At 35.2% G+C, this 19,441-nt stretch overlaps 1 protein-coding gene and 1 long non-coding RNA gene across 3 annotated transcripts; both read right to left on the reverse strand.

Moving 5' to 3' along the window:
• Positions 1-537: 537 nt before the first annotated feature.
• On the reverse strand, positions 538-7,881 carry LOC138703696 (uncharacterized). Of its 2 annotated transcripts, none has more exons than XR_011333230.1 (3): positions 7,585-7,881; positions 6,087-6,223; positions 538-4,023 (listed from the first exon to the last, which is right to left on the reverse strand). It is a non-coding gene; the product is annotated as an uncharacterized lncRNA (long non-coding RNA). The 2 variants fall into 2 exon arrangements; XR_011333231.1 differs by lacking the exon at positions 7,585-7,881 and adding an exon at positions 7,234-7,537.
• Positions 7,882-10,788: 2,907 nt separating this feature from the next.
• Positions 10,789-19,281, reverse strand: LOC138703698 (endothelial differentiation-related factor 1 homolog). The gene is made up of 5 exons (XM_069831800.1): positions 18,983-19,281; positions 18,730-18,781; positions 18,286-18,446; positions 17,774-17,867; positions 10,789-14,927 (listed from the first exon to the last, which is right to left on the reverse strand). The coding sequence occupies exons 1-5, from the start codon at positions 19,052-19,054 to the stop codon at positions 14,866-14,868; spliced, it is 441 nt and encodes a 146-aa protein (XP_069687901.1). The 5' UTR covers positions 19,055-19,281; the 3' UTR covers positions 10,789-14,865.
• Positions 19,282-19,441: the final 160 nt, after the last annotated feature.

Consider the following 19,441-nt stretch of genomic DNA (forward strand, 5'->3'; position numbering starts at 1 on the left):
AAAAATCTGAAAGTTAGAATTTATAAAACAGTTATATTACTGGCTGTTCTGTATGGTTGTGAAACTTGGACTCTCACTTTGAGAGAGGAACAGAGATTAAGGGTGTTTGAGAATAAGATTCTTAGGAAAATATTTGGGGCTAAGCGGGATGAAGTTACAGGAGAATGGAGAAAGTTACACAATGCAGAGCTGCACGCATTGTATTCTTCACCTGACATAATTAGGAACATTAAATCCAGACGTTTGAGATGGGAAGGGCATGTAGCACGTATGGGCGAATCCAGGAATGCATATAGTGTTAGTTGGGAGGCCGGAGGGAAAAAGACCTTTGGGGAGGCCGAGACGTAGATGGGAGGATAATATTCAAATGGATTTGAGGGAGGTGGGATATGATGGTAGAGACTGGATTAATCTTGCTCAGGATAGGGACCAATGGTGGGCTTATGTGAGGGTGGCAATGAACCTCCAGGTTCCTTAAAAGCCAGTAAGTAAGTAAGTGAACACTAAGCATATGACTGAGAAACAATTCCAGTGAGATATGGTAACATGAATTTATTTCCTTATTATTGTATTTACAGTATATATATGTTTTTTTAAAATGCAGTAAACAGACATAAAATATATATTTATATATATTCTTCCCACAAATATTACATACTTATTGTACATTAAGGACTAGTAAAAGTGTAATATTAAGGCAGAAAGGATGGCATGGGTTACTTTTACCACTTCTCAATCCATACAATGCACATACGAGTTTACACTTAGTCCAGTTCAAGTCATGCTTTAGTTGTGTACATAAACGTTCTACATAATATGATAATACTGTTCATAGATTTAAAGTTACTTTGCAACCTTGACAGTGTTAGGCATGTTATAGAAGTGACTATTTCAGAATTTCAAATATTTTTGGAGTGAAATATTTATATTCCTCTTACATAAGCAGTAAATTCTATACTGCAGATCGCTGTTTGAATGAATGTATGTTTAGTCAGCAGTTCGAAGACTCGGAAATTCATAAGTGACACTCATGAGGCAACTAAGCCAGGAGATATGGTAGCCAGTTCATAAAATAATGATTTTATTAAATGTTATTTGTTATAAAGTTGCATATTTCAAATATGACTGGAATTAAAAATACAGGTGAGAAGCAACCAAGAATAGAAATAGTTTTTCAGAATTGGAGGAAATGCCACAGAATTCATTTTAAATCCTCTAAGAGCTCTATACAGGGTGGTGCAGATAAAAGTAGCCCGTGTAAGTATAGAGTAAATACAGAAGCAAAGTGCTAAAAAGCACTCACTTTTTATAGATGATTTGAAAGTGACTCCCTGCAGCATCAATACAAGCTGTGCACTCTAGTCATGTTCAGATACACCCAGCCTCAATAACTTTGGGAACTGAAGGAACTCTTTCTCTTTTTGCATTTTGCACAGATCCTGTAGCGCGCTACTTTCTAACCAAACTCTGAATTGCTCTCGTTGCCAGTTATCCTCTATCCAGAAACTTGTCCCTGAAAATTTCGCGAGTTTTCTTAATCGAACCTGTTCTCACATATGCTTCCACAATTTCCACTCTTTCTTGTATCCAGTAAGTCATTTTGCAGAATGCGAACAGACCATGTAATTCGACTGATGAAATACTGACAGGATGAATGTCAAAACTAATTTATTGTATAAAATTGTCCATTATAGTTGTTTACTCATTTCGTTATGATACGGTATGATAGAATACAATAATGGAATTTCAAGCAGTCACAATATTGCATTCAAACAGGAGGCGGGCTACTTTTATCTGTGCCACTCAGTGCATTTCCTTTTTATAATACGATATAACTTTTCAGAACTATTGTCTCATTCATTATCCATTCAGATCTGAGAGGTTACGTGATCACTTCCCTTAGATTTCCAGATGAAAGACGATGTTCAGTCACGAGAATTCGTTGCATTTAATAATGATAAACAGTTTCAACACAAAATCTGGAAATATAGTTGCTTCTCTAGTGCTCCAAGTTTGATAAATGAGGAATTATGGTGCCAGCAACCAGGAAAATTAGTACCTACGTATTTATTCAGGTATGACACTGACATTAAAACTTATCGGTCTCTTCTTAATTACTAGTCGCAAAAGACGAAGAATAAATTAAATTCATTACTTTATGAACAGCAATGTGACTTTGTATTCTTACATCTTAAAGTCCAGTATATAATACAATGCACTCCTTTTGCAACTGCTAATTAATGTTAATTTTGAAAGCATTTCGTACAGAAATCATTGTTGTGATTTTTGTTGTCTGAAGTTTATAATTATGTAAATAGTAATTAATTTCTCCAAAAAAGGGGGTTTGGGGACATAATGTCTACAGCATTTCATATATGATTATATATGAGGAACAAAATTTTCAAACATATTATTGTTAAAAGCCGATTTCAAATAAGTCCATTTTATGTTAATTTTTATTTAAAGATCACTTAGGTTTTTAGTAAAAATGATTATATCACATGTAGATCATTCCTAACTGAATTGACTTAATTCCGAATAAGAGCGAAATCTGTCCATCACTTAGAAGAAACTCCAGCAATACACAGAATGCCAAAAACCACTTTTTCAATATCAATGATACTGAAATAGATTTTATTGTTTCTTCATTTCTTTTTTCACTTTTTACGATTATATTTTTTTAATACTTTAATGAAATTTCATATTCACAAATTTTTCAAATACATATTTGACCAAATTCAAATTAATTTATAATTACTTAAGTGTCATCTCATTTTAAGTAAAGAAATTAACTACATTTCTAACATACCAACACTAAAATTGCCAGTGATGTTAATACAACGTGAAACATACAAAAACAACAGAATTGCTTCTTTTGCTCTGGCAGAGAATCAAAATCTAAATTATTCTTTGGATAGTAAAAGAGTAACTGCAGCAACTCTATTGTGTTGGCAATAAATAAATCCGAGGCACGACATCCCATTAAGGGACCATGGCCGACCAGCCTCACGTCCACATGCCTCAGCAGAGGTGAACGATCATTCAACCAAAATGGAGGTATCGTGTGGTTAGCATGCTGATCCCACCAGCCATTACAGATGGCTTTCAGAACCGAATTTCGCTACCTATCGTAGCTTCCCAAATTCATCATGATGCTGGGTGGGTACTGGTCCCATACACTGACCGAATTTCATGAAAAAATTCCTTCCCCATGTGGATCGAACCAGCGCGCATTCCATAACACTAGTCCTAGGCCACGACACTACAGCATGAGTTGAACTATCTGACAATACAAATACGTTATAATGCAGCATCAAGTCAGACTTACATTGTGCTATAGAAGACACACTGATACTTATGTACACAGATTTTTTTAGTTTATTTTAAGAATATGTTATCTGAATTCTTTGTTAATTTTCAAACTAAATTTCGCTAATAGAGAAACATCCAAATTGTCTTGTTCAAAAGAGACTACAAAAGGATTTATAAAACTAGTTTCTTTAAAAAATAGTCATAGTATTACAGTAATATTTTATGGCTTTTATATGGTAGCAAAAATATGCTGGTCAGTCAGCAGTAGTCTTGCTTCTTCCTTCCAGCTTGCATGAATTTAAATGAGTACTTTTGTAATGTAAACGAACCTAAATGTTAAAGTTTCAGTTTTCTTTGTTTTTATGAGCACAATATATTACGAGAAATGACGATGTGTTTAAGATTAATGCATTTGTTGAAATTTTGAAAACAACACCATTGCAAGAGAACAAAGTAATTCTTGAGATCACTAGCAATCGTATGTTTACATTAAATTCATTTATACAAATTGTGGAGACACTGATTATGTATTAAAACCTTTTTATGACATGTATTTAAAGTGTTTAAAACTCTGTCTGGAGAGATGTGTGATACAATTATCAGCGATACAATCGAAGTTGGTCCTCTACTTCTTCCATGGAGCTCACGTGAAACTTATCCTGTTGTTCCTTCAACAACTGAAAAATGGCTTCCAGTTGTTTCCTTTCCATCCTGCAACAATCGAATATCGGTATAATTACACTGAAGAGCTGCAACTAGTATACTCGCAAATTGTTTTTTATGTTTGCTCTCGTAATTATGAAAATAATCATTCAAAAAGGATGGATACTGAATACCGCAAGTAAAGGCAAGGGCGTTGTAGATGTATCACATCAGAAAAAAAAAACGTAAACAAGGTAGGAATCTATCTCTACTGCAATTCTATTTTTGTGAATCATGCTGTCCTATTTTAAGCTCAAATTAACATATTCTTGTCGATCATTTCTTCCTCCCAAATTTCTCTTTCGTTTGTTTAAGTGTCAGTTTGCTAGGAATAACGGTTTGATGCAGCACAGATGGGCTACAAAACATTTCTTGAAAATCAGCTCCCCAATACATTTATAATGTAAAAATCCATGGCGAATTTCAAGTGTAAAAAGGAACTCACAAAGATATACTAATATTAGTTTCTTCTTCTGCTACTACTACTACTACCAGTGGCGTAGCGTCAATGTAAGCTAAAAAGCTTAGCTTCCCCAGTTAATAATAATTTCATAATAAACCTGCAGTTTATGGAGAAAATTATTTATTAATTTTAATAGAGTTTATATTTACGCGTTAAATATAGTGATGCGGCAGCTCAGGATGATTTGTGATGCAGCAGTAAACAAGAAGTCTGCACACACCAGCTTCCAAGCAGACTGGTTTCTTCTGTGTAATCCACCCCGCAGATTTTCCATCCCTTTGTAACTAACTACCCTAAAGCTCTCAAGGCTCGCAAGAAGCCAAGAAGCTAGCTTTGACATTGAAAATAAGTAGTTTCCGAGTTATCCCTTTTCGTCAGTTGTGTTCAGTTGAAGTGTTAGTGTGCATTGTGGCTGATATAATAAATAATGAGCGAAATAACAGTTCCTGACACCAATTTACTTGAATTTTTTAGGACAATTGTATTATCAAGACCGACTTACGAACAAAAGTGTGATTTAAAAAACAAATGACCGACTCCCTTGCTGTCAATGAAGGACACAACCAAAAGACAGACGCATACTTACGTAATGATACTAATATTGTGATTTCTCTAAGTATGACAGGGAGTGAGCTAATGTTATACGTATACGTGTCTATTTGTTAAGAGATATGTGTAAACCGTGAAATCATATTTTACTACGTATCATTTGAGGCCATGCCTTATTGGTGTTACTTACGAGGTTCCAACCAATCTTCGACTGCTGACTTGACATTGACTACTATTTATTTTAAGGCTGTATTTTTGTAATACGTTTTCTCATATTGCATGAAAGACAACTTGAGTTAGCCCTGCTCAAAATTTCATGCTACGCCACTGACTACTACTACTACTACTACTACTACTACACATTACAACAGCCACTACTACTACTGCTACTATGCAGTACGTTAAGGATGCAGAATTGTAGGTAATTCGTTGATTTGAGGGTAATTACAATTCCTATAAGTAATTCTTTTGGATACAGAATTGGTTCTTTTTCTGCTAGTTTTTTCCAGTGAGCTTGCTATGCATTCTACTGAGAAGATTCTTACTTGTCCCAGGGTTACGTACTTGTAATTAGTTGCTAAAAGTCTTGCAGTTAAGAGTTGATAAAAGTCATTCTCTTGGATGCAGGGAACTTGTCACGCATTCTGCTGAAGACCAACCTTCTTACCTGTCAGTACATCAGATTATTGTAATCACTTTTGATGATTCGTTTCTTGCACTGAACTCTAATTTCATCGATATATCCCTGACCGCAGGATCTTCACGGAGTATCTCTGTAACTGTTGTGTTAGTGTGGTATTTCTGTCACCTTCAATACGCCCTGGTCTTCCCTTGTGGCACTTAATTTCCATCTTGTATAGGACAGTGCTTTTTTAAACTTAATACTTGATTACTTAACCCTAAATTAGATTTTACTTTATGCTTGTTTTCAAAGCTACTAAATAATTTTTTTTTCAGCAAAATATCTGAAGTGATGAAAATTTAACTGATTAAATATAATTCGACAGTTGCAACATTCATGTAATTAAGTTTGTACTTTGATACATAAAGCAAACATTACTCTTTCTCTTGCTGTAGTTGCTCCTCTGTCAGTCCAGCTGAGAGTTCATCTACAATAGCTTTTTGTCTGGACATCTTGATTTTCAATAGGATGCTTTCATTTTCATTCTCTTTTTCAGAATCGTTCCATTGCGTGCTCTGTAACCGATTGCAATATCGTACTTAACTGAAATGCACATTTACATGGATATGTTGGAGATTAATGGAATAAATGACGTGTAGAGAGGAGTTGTAAAGCATTACTGGGATATAGGCCTATGTTTCCATTAATGATTTTTACATAACTTACACTTGCAACACTCAGAATATACATATATTCCTAATAAAACTATAAGAAATTACAATAAGCTAAACTAGTAATTTTTTTTTTTTTTTTTACTATTTTCGAATTCGTCAAGTAGTCAATCTGTAATGAAAAAACTCTTTCCATGTAAATTCTCTAACAAGTGTTTACATTACAGGTGATTTTGTCCAGTACAAGTGTTTTTGAAATATGTTTTGAGGAAATCCAAGATTTTTCTATAAAAACGTCTGTATACATGTGTTTAAAAGAGAAATCAGAATTGTTGAAAAACACTGTATTGAATAATAATAGCTATCATCATTAATAGAACAGAATTTACTATAGAGCAATGACTTACAAAACTCCATTGGTCTGCTCATGCGTCAATCTTACAGAGTGACACACTATACTATTCGCCTCCTACTTCCTAATTGTCAGCCAATAGTAGCGCGTACTGATAGCAGTGATGCATCAGATGACTTGTCAATCAGTAGCGACAATGGTTCAGATTAATGGAGGGAAACTCCAGACTCCACCTCCAGCGCAGTGGTAAGGTTTAGTAACCTCCTACAACGGAGTTTTGCCAGTTGTAGGTCTATAGTTCATTCTTTCTCATAAAATGCAAATTATTATTCCCTCTGTCTTTTGAATTTTCCACATGGCCTCGTCACTTGTTAGGTCTACTGTCAATGTGTCGCACTGATGTATTTAACTTGTATTGTAGGGCCACGTTTAGTAGCAAGCTGGACTCCCAAAAAACACTAAGCTCTATCCGCAATATTTAAAATTTAACATGAGAAAGACACATAGGCCTCATACATATTCCGAAATTAGAAAGGTAATAAAATACATTTTTTGTTCATACCATCAAATTCTATTTGAAGGACAAAGCCTCTTTTGGATATTTGCTCCTCATATGACCTACATTCCTTACAATGTCAGCGTCTTAGGTTCTCCATTCTCAAGCCACCATGCAATATACAAAATTATGTACTAAATACTACTATCAAAGTTAAGAATGCAAACACTGATCACGAATCAAGTAACAAATTAATTTCAAATCAGTCCAGTCTACTAATATCAAATAGACCTATGGGATATTGTAAATAGTATAAATATCTGTATCTGTTGCAAGCTACTTCACAGATGTATAATTCAAACATGCAACATATATATTAAATATTATTAATATAGCGTAAGTTTATGCTCGACATACATCTTTAGCATCATCCTGAGTGTGTTTTGGTTCTACATCGCGGAGCCACCATGTCAAAAAAACTGCCACGAATGACAACAAAATTGTACAAACATAATACAGCGACAAATTATCACAATAAATAGTAAAATTACTAAACCATGATGAGTACATTGTTAACTACAATAATTTAATATAAACATCATCTCTTCATGTTTGTTTACTTCTCACTACATGTGATTATTTACTACGTAATCTTTGAATCAGCTGATGTCACGTATGAACTTTCATCAGTCACGATGTATGACGTCATTAAGCATTGCCACTAAGATACACAAGATGTGACCAGCGAATAGGGATTATAAACGGTTCAGCCGGTGCGTGTTTCTGTGATGGATTCCGAGGTGGCTGGGCTGATGACTGCCCTGCGTGTTCACTTGCTGGCTCCCGTGTTGTCTACGATGATGGTGGTAGTTCACACGGAGCTGGCTCTTTTCACAGTTCAAATTGGAAAATAATCTGCTGTTTCATTTGTTGCCAACACTCATGGTCAAAAAGAAACTAAACCGTGAGTGGAAAACGACTAAAGTCCTACATTAACAGTAGTAAATGTCGTAATAAGGTAATTAAGCCATAAGTGCAAAAGAGCTAAAGTCCGATATTTAATCGTTGTTTCTTAGAAACCAAAGAATATAGAAAAAAACAGGTTTAGTTGGAAAACAACGAACATGGCGACATGGTTTCAGTGGTGATATTATATGATCATCTTTGGTTCCAGCCTGCAAACCAGCGAATAGGGATTATAAAGAATGGACACTGAGCGAATTTTCCTGTTTTGTTTTTCTGTGCGCCAGCGGATAGTTCCACTTTCAAGCGCTAGAGGTAGTGTAATCGAGCATACGCTAACATAATAATTGAGAATAGAGTTGAGACACAGGATCCAAACATCGCCTACCTCATTGCATAATCCAGTAACGCTTTGCTTCAAATAAATTCAAGTTAACAGCTTTTCCTTATTTCTCAGTGACAAACTAGTTGTAATAATAATATTTTATATTTCAGATATCATAAATTATATTATAAAATAGTATAATACATTATAAAATTAAGCATCAAATTCGTTTAATATTTTTATAATATAATATAATATAGGTATATGGTTTTACTTCTCGTGAGAGTTTTGTTTTTCCATTTTCAGCGCTATCAAATCATTACATATTTTAATTGTTGTTGGGGTCAACGTCTGAACTCTCATTATAAAGGAACTCTAGAGTCTAGACATTACAGTTAATGACGGATTTATTATTTTATGGATCCAATTTATTTTATTTGAGTACATAATGTACCTAGATGTATTAATTATATGTGTTATATTTCCGCTGTGTCGACTGCTAGCTGGTGTGATGTCAGCGCCAACTCTAGGAAGAAAGCAGAATCTGACGCTCTAGCTGGCTTGAAGGCCATTGAAATCGGTCCGGCTACATCAAAGGTACCGACGCGAAGTGTCCATTCTTTATAATCCCTATTCGCTGTGCAAACCATCACGAAAAGTAGCAAGGAACCTACCCTCGAAATCCAGCAAGCTAGCCATCCAAGGAGCCACCAGAGCGCATTACTTCCGCCAAATGAGCAAGTAGGCTACCCATCAGCGCAAAAAAACACGCACCGTCTGAACCGGGCTTAATTTGTTGCAAGAGCTCAGATGTAAACCTGATGAACGGAGAAAGTACTTGAGAATGCACGAAGGGCTATAGGTCTATATCTCTCAAAGACGTAGTTATCTATAAGTAATTTGCTAAACTTGGTAATATCTTTAATAAAAAAATCTGTATTAGGCTGTAGTCTGTCTGGCCACAAGTTTTATGCGTAAATACAGCGCGTTCGAGCCAACACGTCCGCTCTCCACATGCTATACGGGTCGTCCGTCTCCCGCCAAACGGTGACCGTAAATTGCGACAAAAAACTCATAATACTGAAATAAAAGGCTTACCTTATTGTAGTAATTGCTGGAAATGGTGATCTTCGGCATTCAAGCTGCTCGACATCGCTTCAGCACATTCCCGGACACTTTCTGTAGTTCACTTTCACTTATGTGATGCACTACACGGATTTTGTACGATTTTAACTTCAACAATTTAGTGGTGTGGTTGAACTGAGGTTTTTGACACCTCTGCTTCCTACGCTAATCTGCGCAAAGATTTCTGAGGGCTTCGTTCTAATCGAAAACCTATTTCATTTAATGTTTCCTCAGTTAAGACCCGTTTATTCACTCGACGCACCCTATTTTGAACCGAGCCTGATGTATGCAATGGAGGGGAAAGGAACTGACCACCCTACCCCATTATCTCCTAGCCTAGTTGCCTCATAAGTGGTGCCTTGTGAGGTTCAGACCTGTCTTCGGACAGTTGACTAAACAATGTTTATTTAGAAAATATAATTGGTTAAAGCAACGACTATTTGTACGCAGTAAAGTCGTAATAATTTTAGTGTCCACACCTGTGGAGTAACGGTCAGCGCGTCTGGCCGCGAAACTAGGTGGCCCGGGTTTGAATCCCGGTCGGGGCAAGTTACCCGGTTGAGGTTTTTTCCGGGGTTTTCCCTCAATCCAATACGAGGAAATGCTGGGTAACTTTCGGTGCTGGACCCTGGACTCATTTCACCGGCATTATCACCTTCATATCATTCAGACGCTAAATAACCTAGATGTTGATACAGCGTCGTAAAATAACCCAATAAAAAATAATTTTAGTTATATGTACCAGTAATACATTGTCACTCTCGTATAAATCACTTTTCAGCGACAGATTAAGTTCTGAGATGAACACTGGGTATTTGGATTTGAATATCTCCAACGTTTTAGAACTGCTTACAGCATTCATAATCAGGATAATATATATTACTGTCCATGCAAATTTCTTGGTAGCTGCCTCTCTTTTGAACCTGGAGTTTCTTTAGCAGTTGTACTGTTACAAAAATATCATCAGGTACTATTTTAGGTATGTTTGCAATTCCATCAGTTCGAAATTGTCCATTAACGAAGATCTGTTCTTCGTCTTTCAAAGACTGGTTGATTGAGCAGCTTTCATCAGGAGCTCCATCATGCAACTTTACTACACAGCGTGTTTTGTGTGTATAGTATAACAATATATAAATATATGTTGGTGTGTAGTGGTGGGAAAGGATATGGGAGATGTATCTTTATATTTTCTCAAGAAAACAAATAAATGGAAAATAAATTCATTATTTTAAATGTACAATACAGTATAATTAATGAAATACAATAAATAAAACAAAATTAAGAAATTTTAAGACATTGTCATCAAACATACAATAGTGACAATACCTGCTTAGGATTACTCAATTCAGCATTCAACCGTGTTCTATATAGAAATTAAACTAAACAAAACTCTCACCATCTTCATGGATGAGAAATTTTAAACCAAATCAATCTTCTTATTAATATTAATAGGCAACCACAGATCTTGTAAATTTCCCTCTTCTAACTGTGAATACCTAAGGCCCGGAATACAAGGATGCCCTGCGGCAGTAACGCGGCATTACATGTAATGCACGGAGTAAACTGTGCACTCTGAACAAGCGGTGCGCACGATACGAACCATCTGAGCAGCGCGCAACCTCGAACACCTTTCTAGCTTCATTCTATCTCGCACGATGCACGGCCATGGAAAACGAGGAAGCTTTGCTAACTGCTATTTGCGCTTTGGTAGTAATAGGATACATTCTCAACAGAAAGAAGCGTAGACCTACGGAATTGTACAAGAAGCGGCTAAGGAGTAATTTGTTAAGTGCTGTAAACTTTCAAGAAATAAGCGGCCAGTATAAAAACCTTAGGACTACTCGGATGATATCCACCAATTCTGGAGAATTATTCATGAAAATTGGACCAAGGTTTAAAAAAATCACCCACCAACATGCGAGAACCAATCTCAAGTCAAGATAGGACAGTATTTATTGTACTAAAATTAATTCATTCTTTGAAGAATGTTATTGTGTAATTAACAAAGCATGTAAAACACTATTCTTTGTTGATTGTATATGTAAATATTCTAGGTTCGCACTGACTTTACGATTCTTGGTGACAGGGGATTCGTTTACAAGCCTTCAATACCTTTTGCGAATTTCAAAACAGGCTATCGGAGAAATAATCCCAGCAGTTTGCCCAGCAATTGTCAGCGCATTAAAGGAAAATATCAAGATGAGTTAAATCATAGTACCAACATAATGTGCTTCTTTAATGGGGATATTTTAATTGCAATACAAATATTGAAACATTGAGAGGATTGCAGTTAAAAAATTCGAAATATCACACCAAGAAAAATCAGTATTTCGAAGTTGCATTGTATCTCTCTCCCTGCACATCTTTTTTTCAGCTACCAAGATAACCTGCGGAAAGAACATCAATTTATCTACTCTTTTGGAGGCTGCTAGAACTGTCTCTTTATATAGCAATGCCAATTGGCTTCTCAGCACCACTGGATCAAATTAACTACTAGAATGAACACGTAAATATGAACATATAGGACATTATGTAATAGAGTAGAAAGGTGAAGTCTCGCTGAAGAAAATAATCTTACCACTTTCATTAGGTGCTGCAATAGCAGCAAAAAAAAGCAAATATATTGTCACTGTTTGTTGAACAACAATGCCCCGTGAACTGGAGAGTAGTATGATATGAAAAAAACTGCACAGTAGACATGAATCAGCCTAGACTTATTGGGACAAGCCAGAGAATTCTGTATAAGTGGCACTTCATGAAGTGTGGGTAGTGACACTAAAGAAATTTAATAGGAAATATCTGAATTGCATATTAGCAAGTAAATATCAAAATATATGCAACATGATGAATGCTCAACAAAATAAATGGCTTATTACAATTACAGAAACATTGGACGAGATTAAGAAGCTGGTCTGAGAAAGTCAGTATCCAATGAAGAACATCAAAATCCACTATAAAATTGTTAAAATTAAGCACCTGATTCAGCAACTCCTGATACTAGGTGCAGATAGCATTTCATACTGACGAATTCCAATAATTTTACTTCAGCAGTTACATTAACAGTCAGAACTATTGAGGCATTTCCTGGACTAATGACTTAACCCACATTACGTCGTTTTTACGTTTCCAGCATATGCTGTATATTTCCCAACTCACAAAATATTCCTCCCCCTCTAACAAACACAGTGCCCTCTAGAAACATTTGAATGTCTGATGCTTTGTATTTCAAATTCAAGATTTTCTAGTTAAGTTATTGTTCCAGAGAATGCCTCAATTGGTCCTGTATGCCATTCATGAGTAATGTATGTGAAAATTGTGATCAGTGTGTATAGAATAATCAGACTGATGTTCCCTGAGGAGATAATTATTATCAATGATATGTTGATAGACTTCTTTCTTCAGCAAGCTGGCAAAAGAAAAGAAAACTTACAGACTATTTCTTGGGGAACAATGCGGTCACAATTCAAATTTTTCAGTGACAAGAGTAGAAAGGTATTTGATAACCGTGTGATAGGATTATAAGGTACAAGTCCCCAGATTTAAATTCCTGCAATTTATATTTATGAAAGTGTGTGTGTGATCAGTCTTAACACACCAAAAAATTAGTTATAAAACATAATATGGGACAAAAGGAATTTATTTTAATGTTGAAATATTAATAGAATGCTAGTTATGCATCCAAGCATAGATCCATAACTTTGGGATTTTATTAAGTGAAAGTAAACTTAGGGTAAGAGTTTTATGTCAGCAATTTCGAGAGATGTAGGGTATAAAAACCAGATATAGTATCTGAAATAAAAGCTAACAGGTTGAGGTGGCTTGAATATGTAACATGAATGCAGGTGAAAGGACAGTGAAGAAAGTATCTGGCGGCTGCCAACAGAGAGGCAGAAGATGATGATGTGAAGGAGGCAGAATGTGTTGGGAGGGTAGCAGCAATGTGCACTGATTTGTGGTATTAGGATTGAAAGGTGGATTCCATTTTACAGGACATTGTGTATTAATTTTAATTGCATATTCATAACAAGTTTGTTTTTACATACATATTCAGTCTTGATAATTACCAATTTTTTTAGAAAATTGTAAAAGTAAAAATATTCTGTATATATTTAATTTTTTGTCCACTAGATTCACTTCATCTTGTTGAACCGATACTCTGATCAGTTGACAGATGGGACAAGAAAGAAAGGATTTTGTATAAGGAAATATCATAGCAACTTTGCACATATGCTTTGACTAAGTTCTGCCAGTAACAGTACAGTAATGGATACAGGATTGGTAGTCAATATCATTTGTTTAATGTCATTTAAATGGGACATTTAATTAGTTTATAAAGATTTTAATCATTTTATTCTTGTCATGTTTTACATAATTTCTTTAGTACCTTTGTTATTTTGTGATGTATTTATTATTTTTTCTACAATTTTCCACGTAGAATCTGCTTCTGTATGGCCTAATGGTAAAGGTACAAGATGCTGTTGTAATTTGAGTGGTATTAAGACACCTTGTATCACATTTCTGATAGAACTACGAATTTAGACCTATACATTTACTAACACCTGTAGTCTGTAGTCTTTCCTCCTGAATTCTAAGTTAAATGCACAAGACCATATTTACCGACTTTTTCTTTTCAGACTTACATTCTTAAGAGGTAAGAGATGAAGGTACATACGACAAATTAAACTCATTTCGTGATTAAGAAACCATATCCATGTAATTAATAATACAGAAATCCTTACACACAGGCATGAATTATTAATAACTACATGAAATAATTTTTTTCCTTTTTTTTTACAAACAGTGCATTAAAAATCAATTTACCCAAAAACAGAACAAATAAAGAAAAAACAATGTGTTCAACCGTAAGGTTTAAAATAACAATACAACCCATAAAAAAAAACTCTAACTGCCCACCTTTGTTCCCAGTGTTATGCTATCATGTTCAAAGCCCGCGCAGTTCATTATTGTTTAATTCCCTAGTTTGCAATGTGTAACATCCATTGGAAATAAACTTAACTTGTCATTCTTTGTTAATTTTATTTTAATGCACACATCCTACAGTATTTCTTACCTAACCATTAAAAAATTTGGCTTAGTCCATGCAATTGAAATTACATATTCCGAACAAAATGTTGTTTTCCCACCATTCAGAATGTACTGTTGCAGCATTGTGTTAAGATGATAATGGATTCGGACTTTTCATCTTGAGGAGATCGCACTGCAATTTCAGCGTTTATCTTTAGAAGGACAGAGTGCATTGGAGTTTCTTGCCCCCAGGGACGGGCTTACTTCTTGGTCCCAGGGGGCAGGGTTGGTTTGCCGCGATCCTTTCCACGCAATTTTATTCCTGTTGGGCAAAAATGTGTATCTTAATTTACACTGTCATATATACAATAATTAGACATATGTAACTAATTTACACTACAACACGAGTGCCTGTTATCAATAAAGAATTATTCTACACTTCAGAGCACTGAAGTATGGACCCATATCTGCTGGATTATGAGCACTTTGCCACCTTCAATGATCAGTATTAATGACTCTGCTTCCAATATTATTAATGCATACCTCACCTCATATAATATTATTTAGAAACACGCAGACACAGGATTTGATGTAAAAAAAAAAGCACTGTACTGTTGTGCATGCACATTATGGCAGCTTAGCCTCTTATGAACTCGTGGAATATATTTAAAATAGATGTGGGTGTGAACAGGCATTACAGCACTGCTACAATTAACGAATTCTTTATTTGTTTCAGGGCAGAGGTAAGAATTTTGTCTTGTGCAATTTTCAGGACAATTCCTACCATCATTGTGATGGGGGGGGGGGGGAGATTAACAATGCTATATTATCAACTAACTTAAAACTAGGATGCGTACATTCCAAGATTAACTTAAAACTGTTTTCATTCGCCACAATGACACACAGTCCAAAAGCCAATAGACCCTTAGATCAAAACTTTGAACAGAGGCTGAATAATGAGCAAATTTGAATTACGGAAGAAGAAAAAAAAAAGTTACATATTATGAAATTTATTTCAATTAAGCATTATGTTATATGTTAATTTTGATAAAGCTTATAGTAAACAATAAAATAAATTAAAACATGATGTTAAAACTCATATTTTTACCTCCTTCGCACTTCTGATAAATAACAGCTTTAGTAATTGTGTAATCAATTACAAAATGCCCACCTCTGATAAGAACAAAGTGAAGAGTAGCCTATATATTAATGTATGGTCTTACCGTTCTTTTCCATTTGTCATTTTCTTTTGAAAAAACTTGTATGTATGTATTTATTAACACTATAATTGGGTATACACCCGGTGGCAGTGATATATAATATACAGTAATTACAATTACATGAAATAAAATAAAATAAACGTAAATGAAATAAACGTAAATCTATAAATAGTAGATGCAATAAACCTAGGACTATAATTAAAAACTATTCTATAATAACGCCTACGATAAGCAAAAGTAAATCTAACTTATAAGTACTTCTATTTCACGCAACTATTACCAATTTAAATAATTACATATCACATTTGTGTTCTTGAAATAATTTAGCGACAGACCTCTACATAACAGCAGCTTAATATTAATGATACTTCAATCGATAAATAAAAAACCAAAAGCTAGTACTTATAAAAAATCAATTGCTGGTCTTATATTAAAAATCAGCATTTTCTTATTATTGTGTTATTTTTTCAATAGTACGAGTGTTACAATACTTCTTGCGTAAAATGTTTAATAAATAACCAGATTTACTTCAATGGTCAATATCTCGAAAACAGGTTTCTGGTGGTTGGTCTCTTATTGCATAACTCCGTTCAATTCATTGTTGTGATGTTTTGAACACACAAAAACAACATTAATTTCCTGTCATTGCCTCAGTGGTTCGAATTTTGTTATTTTTGTTACTATAGTAAAATGACTTTGAAGTTCTTTTATCTCATTAAAAAGGTTGCGGGTTCGATCCCGGGCCAGGTCGATGGCATTTAAGTGTGCTTAAATGCGACAGGCTCATGTCAGTAGATTTATTGGCATGTAAAAGAACTCCTGCGGGACAAAATTCCGGCACATCCGGTGACGCTGATATAACCTCTGCAGTTGCGAGTGTCATTAAATGAAACTTAACATTTAACATTTCTCATTAAAATAATAAAAAATTATAAACTTGAAATTTTGGTCACAAAGAAAGGTAAAATTATACTATAAAGCTCTCTAATATTTTAGGACTGTAAAAACTGTACTATTTACATCTATAAATTTCTGGGGGTAAATCTTACCCCCTCACCCCTGGAAATGTAATTAATTATTGCTTCATCTTAAAACATCCCATTGTTCTTAAGGAGGCATGTTAATACTCTTTCTTATAATTAATAATTGAAAAAGAGAAGACGGTGTTGATCTTTACAATATCAACCAATTACCTCATACTTTTTGCGATATTTCTTCTTACACTGTGTGTAATATTACGATGAGAAGTGAAAATCGTACCATAGCCCACCTTCGCCTGTGAGTGTAGAATTTTCCTTTTGCGTGTAACAGACGAAACACTAGACCCACCTGAATCCTTTCAAGAGACATTGCTACTGTACGTAATTATTATTGTTCAATAAAGGCTCTTCAGTACACACAGAAAACAGTCCATCTCTGAATTTGAAAAAAATCTAAATCTATCTCTGTTTATAGCGAGAGACTTCACACTAGCATTTGGTGTTAAGGCTTGGAAATATCATTGTTTAGTCTTGAAGCGATAACATGCGAACCAGGCGACGTACGAATTCAGTTCTTGTACTGCCAGATTCAGATTTCGTATCTCTATCGAATGACACAGCTTAAAATACAATCCTGTGTATAAATATGGGGCGCGCAAGAAAGGAAAAAGCGACGTGTCAGAGAGACTTTGTTTGGACTTTACTAGGCAAGACTGCCTCACTAGGATTGGCTAGTCGACAGAGACCGGCTTGAACTAGCTCCATCTTATATGCCTTATTCTGAAAGCACTCTACTGTCAGGCTATTTTTAGCTTTCATATCATACGAACGAAGTATACTGTGTAAATCTCGTTGACTAAATGAAAAAAATTAATTTTTTCAGGTTGTCATCGGGTAAGGAGGAGTACATCTGCAATTAAGTGACATATTTCCACCTAACAACTGTTGTAACAGGGAAATACACTTACCAATAGCTCTCTCAATCTTCCCAATAACAACCTGGTTGGGAATTCCACGTCCAGCTTCATAATCATTGATGACTTGCGGCTTCTCATTTACTTTCTATAAATAAATAAAAAAAAAATGGGAGAAACTAGCGCTGAGTTTGTTCCGATAATTTCGGAAGGGAAAATTCGCCATTACACTACCTTACTACTGACAACATAAGAAAAGTAAAAAAAAAAAAAAAAATCAGCTTTCGTTCAGCGTATATGCAAGGCATAATAAAAGCCTAAACTAACCTAACCTGTCACAGATTCATATATGCAGATTGTACATAACGTAAAACTTTCGTAATGTCACCAAGTTATGTTGGTATTACAGAGGAGACAGCTGAAGGTGTGTTTCCGAAATCATAGGAACAAACTCAGCACTAGTTTAACCAAAAAAAATGTTAAAAGTTTTAAAATGAGACTGTTTCTAGATAATATCGACAAGCTAATATGGAGACAACCACTAGACCGGTATATACAAATCTTACAGTTGCCAGTTCCTTCTGACTCCATCCTTTCGACTGACGTCCCTGTTGAATCATTCGACCAAGGTCCAGCGGAATTTTATCATGTTTCAGTTCTTCGGTCTCTCTGTCCAGCTTGGCTGTATTTTTTGTGGTGACGTGCTGCTTGTTTGTTGCAGCTCCCCCTGAAAAAAACAGTGTCATGTAAACTCTGCTAATTGTTGAAGCGTTTTACATGTTCATTACAACAGGATGTGTTAGATTTATTTCCAATTATTAAAACACCGGAATATCTATGAAAAGTATTTTTTTATACATCTTGATTACTTCGGAAAACATATAATGTGTCTTTCACGTGTTTTTTTAATTGTGCAAGTAGCTAACATGTTACAACGATTTTTATATCCGGTAAAATTGAATGCACTGATTATAATCAAATTATTTCAGTCTTAGGCCGAGTCCGCTTACACTTTTGCTGAGTATCCACTTGAAAACCCTGGCGACGAGCTGCATTGATGGCCTGAAATAAATTGTTGAAATAATGTGCAATAATTTCAATCGTTAATACACTTAAATAAAGGTTAAAGTCGTTACTTTCCCAGAGGCATCAAGACTGACAAATTGCATATCACTAATATATGGAATAATTTGACTCGGCAAGGAATATCCTATCTCAATGTATGTAAGTGCAACAACATTAAGGTTAAGAGACTAATCATACCTGTTCTGATTTCATTGCAGATGCCTTTGGAGGCTTTTTTCTAAGAATTGTAACTGTTTCCCAATCAGCCATTGTCTAGGATTTGATGTGGTATCCAAAAGTGTATTACAGCGCTGGCCTTCGAAACCTTAATTGAATAATTTCACTCCCAAAAATATACAACATAAAAATATAGGTTTTCTTGTTCACTTTATGACTTGATTCGGTTTCCTTTCTGCACGACCCGTTCAGTTCATAAAGCTCAAACCTGCTGGCTGCTGCGCTCTGCTGACTGTTCCGCTTAGATCTCTGCTCACAGTTGTTCAGTTGGTGTCATAGATAAAACCGTTGGGAAGTGGCCTTTAACACGAAGCGTTCACTAATCGCACGCATCGGACGAATCACACGGATCGAAAAGAGATTATTCAGAATGCATCAGTGTTGCCAGATATGACAATATCCACCTTGCCAAAATCGTTG

Source organism: Periplaneta americana, chromosome 7 (assembly GCF_040183065.1).
Source record: "Periplaneta americana isolate PAMFEO1 chromosome 7, P.americana_PAMFEO1_priV1, whole genome shotgun sequence".
Classification (NCBI taxonomy): Eukaryota; Metazoa; Arthropoda; class Insecta; order Blattodea; family Blattidae; genus Periplaneta; species Periplaneta americana.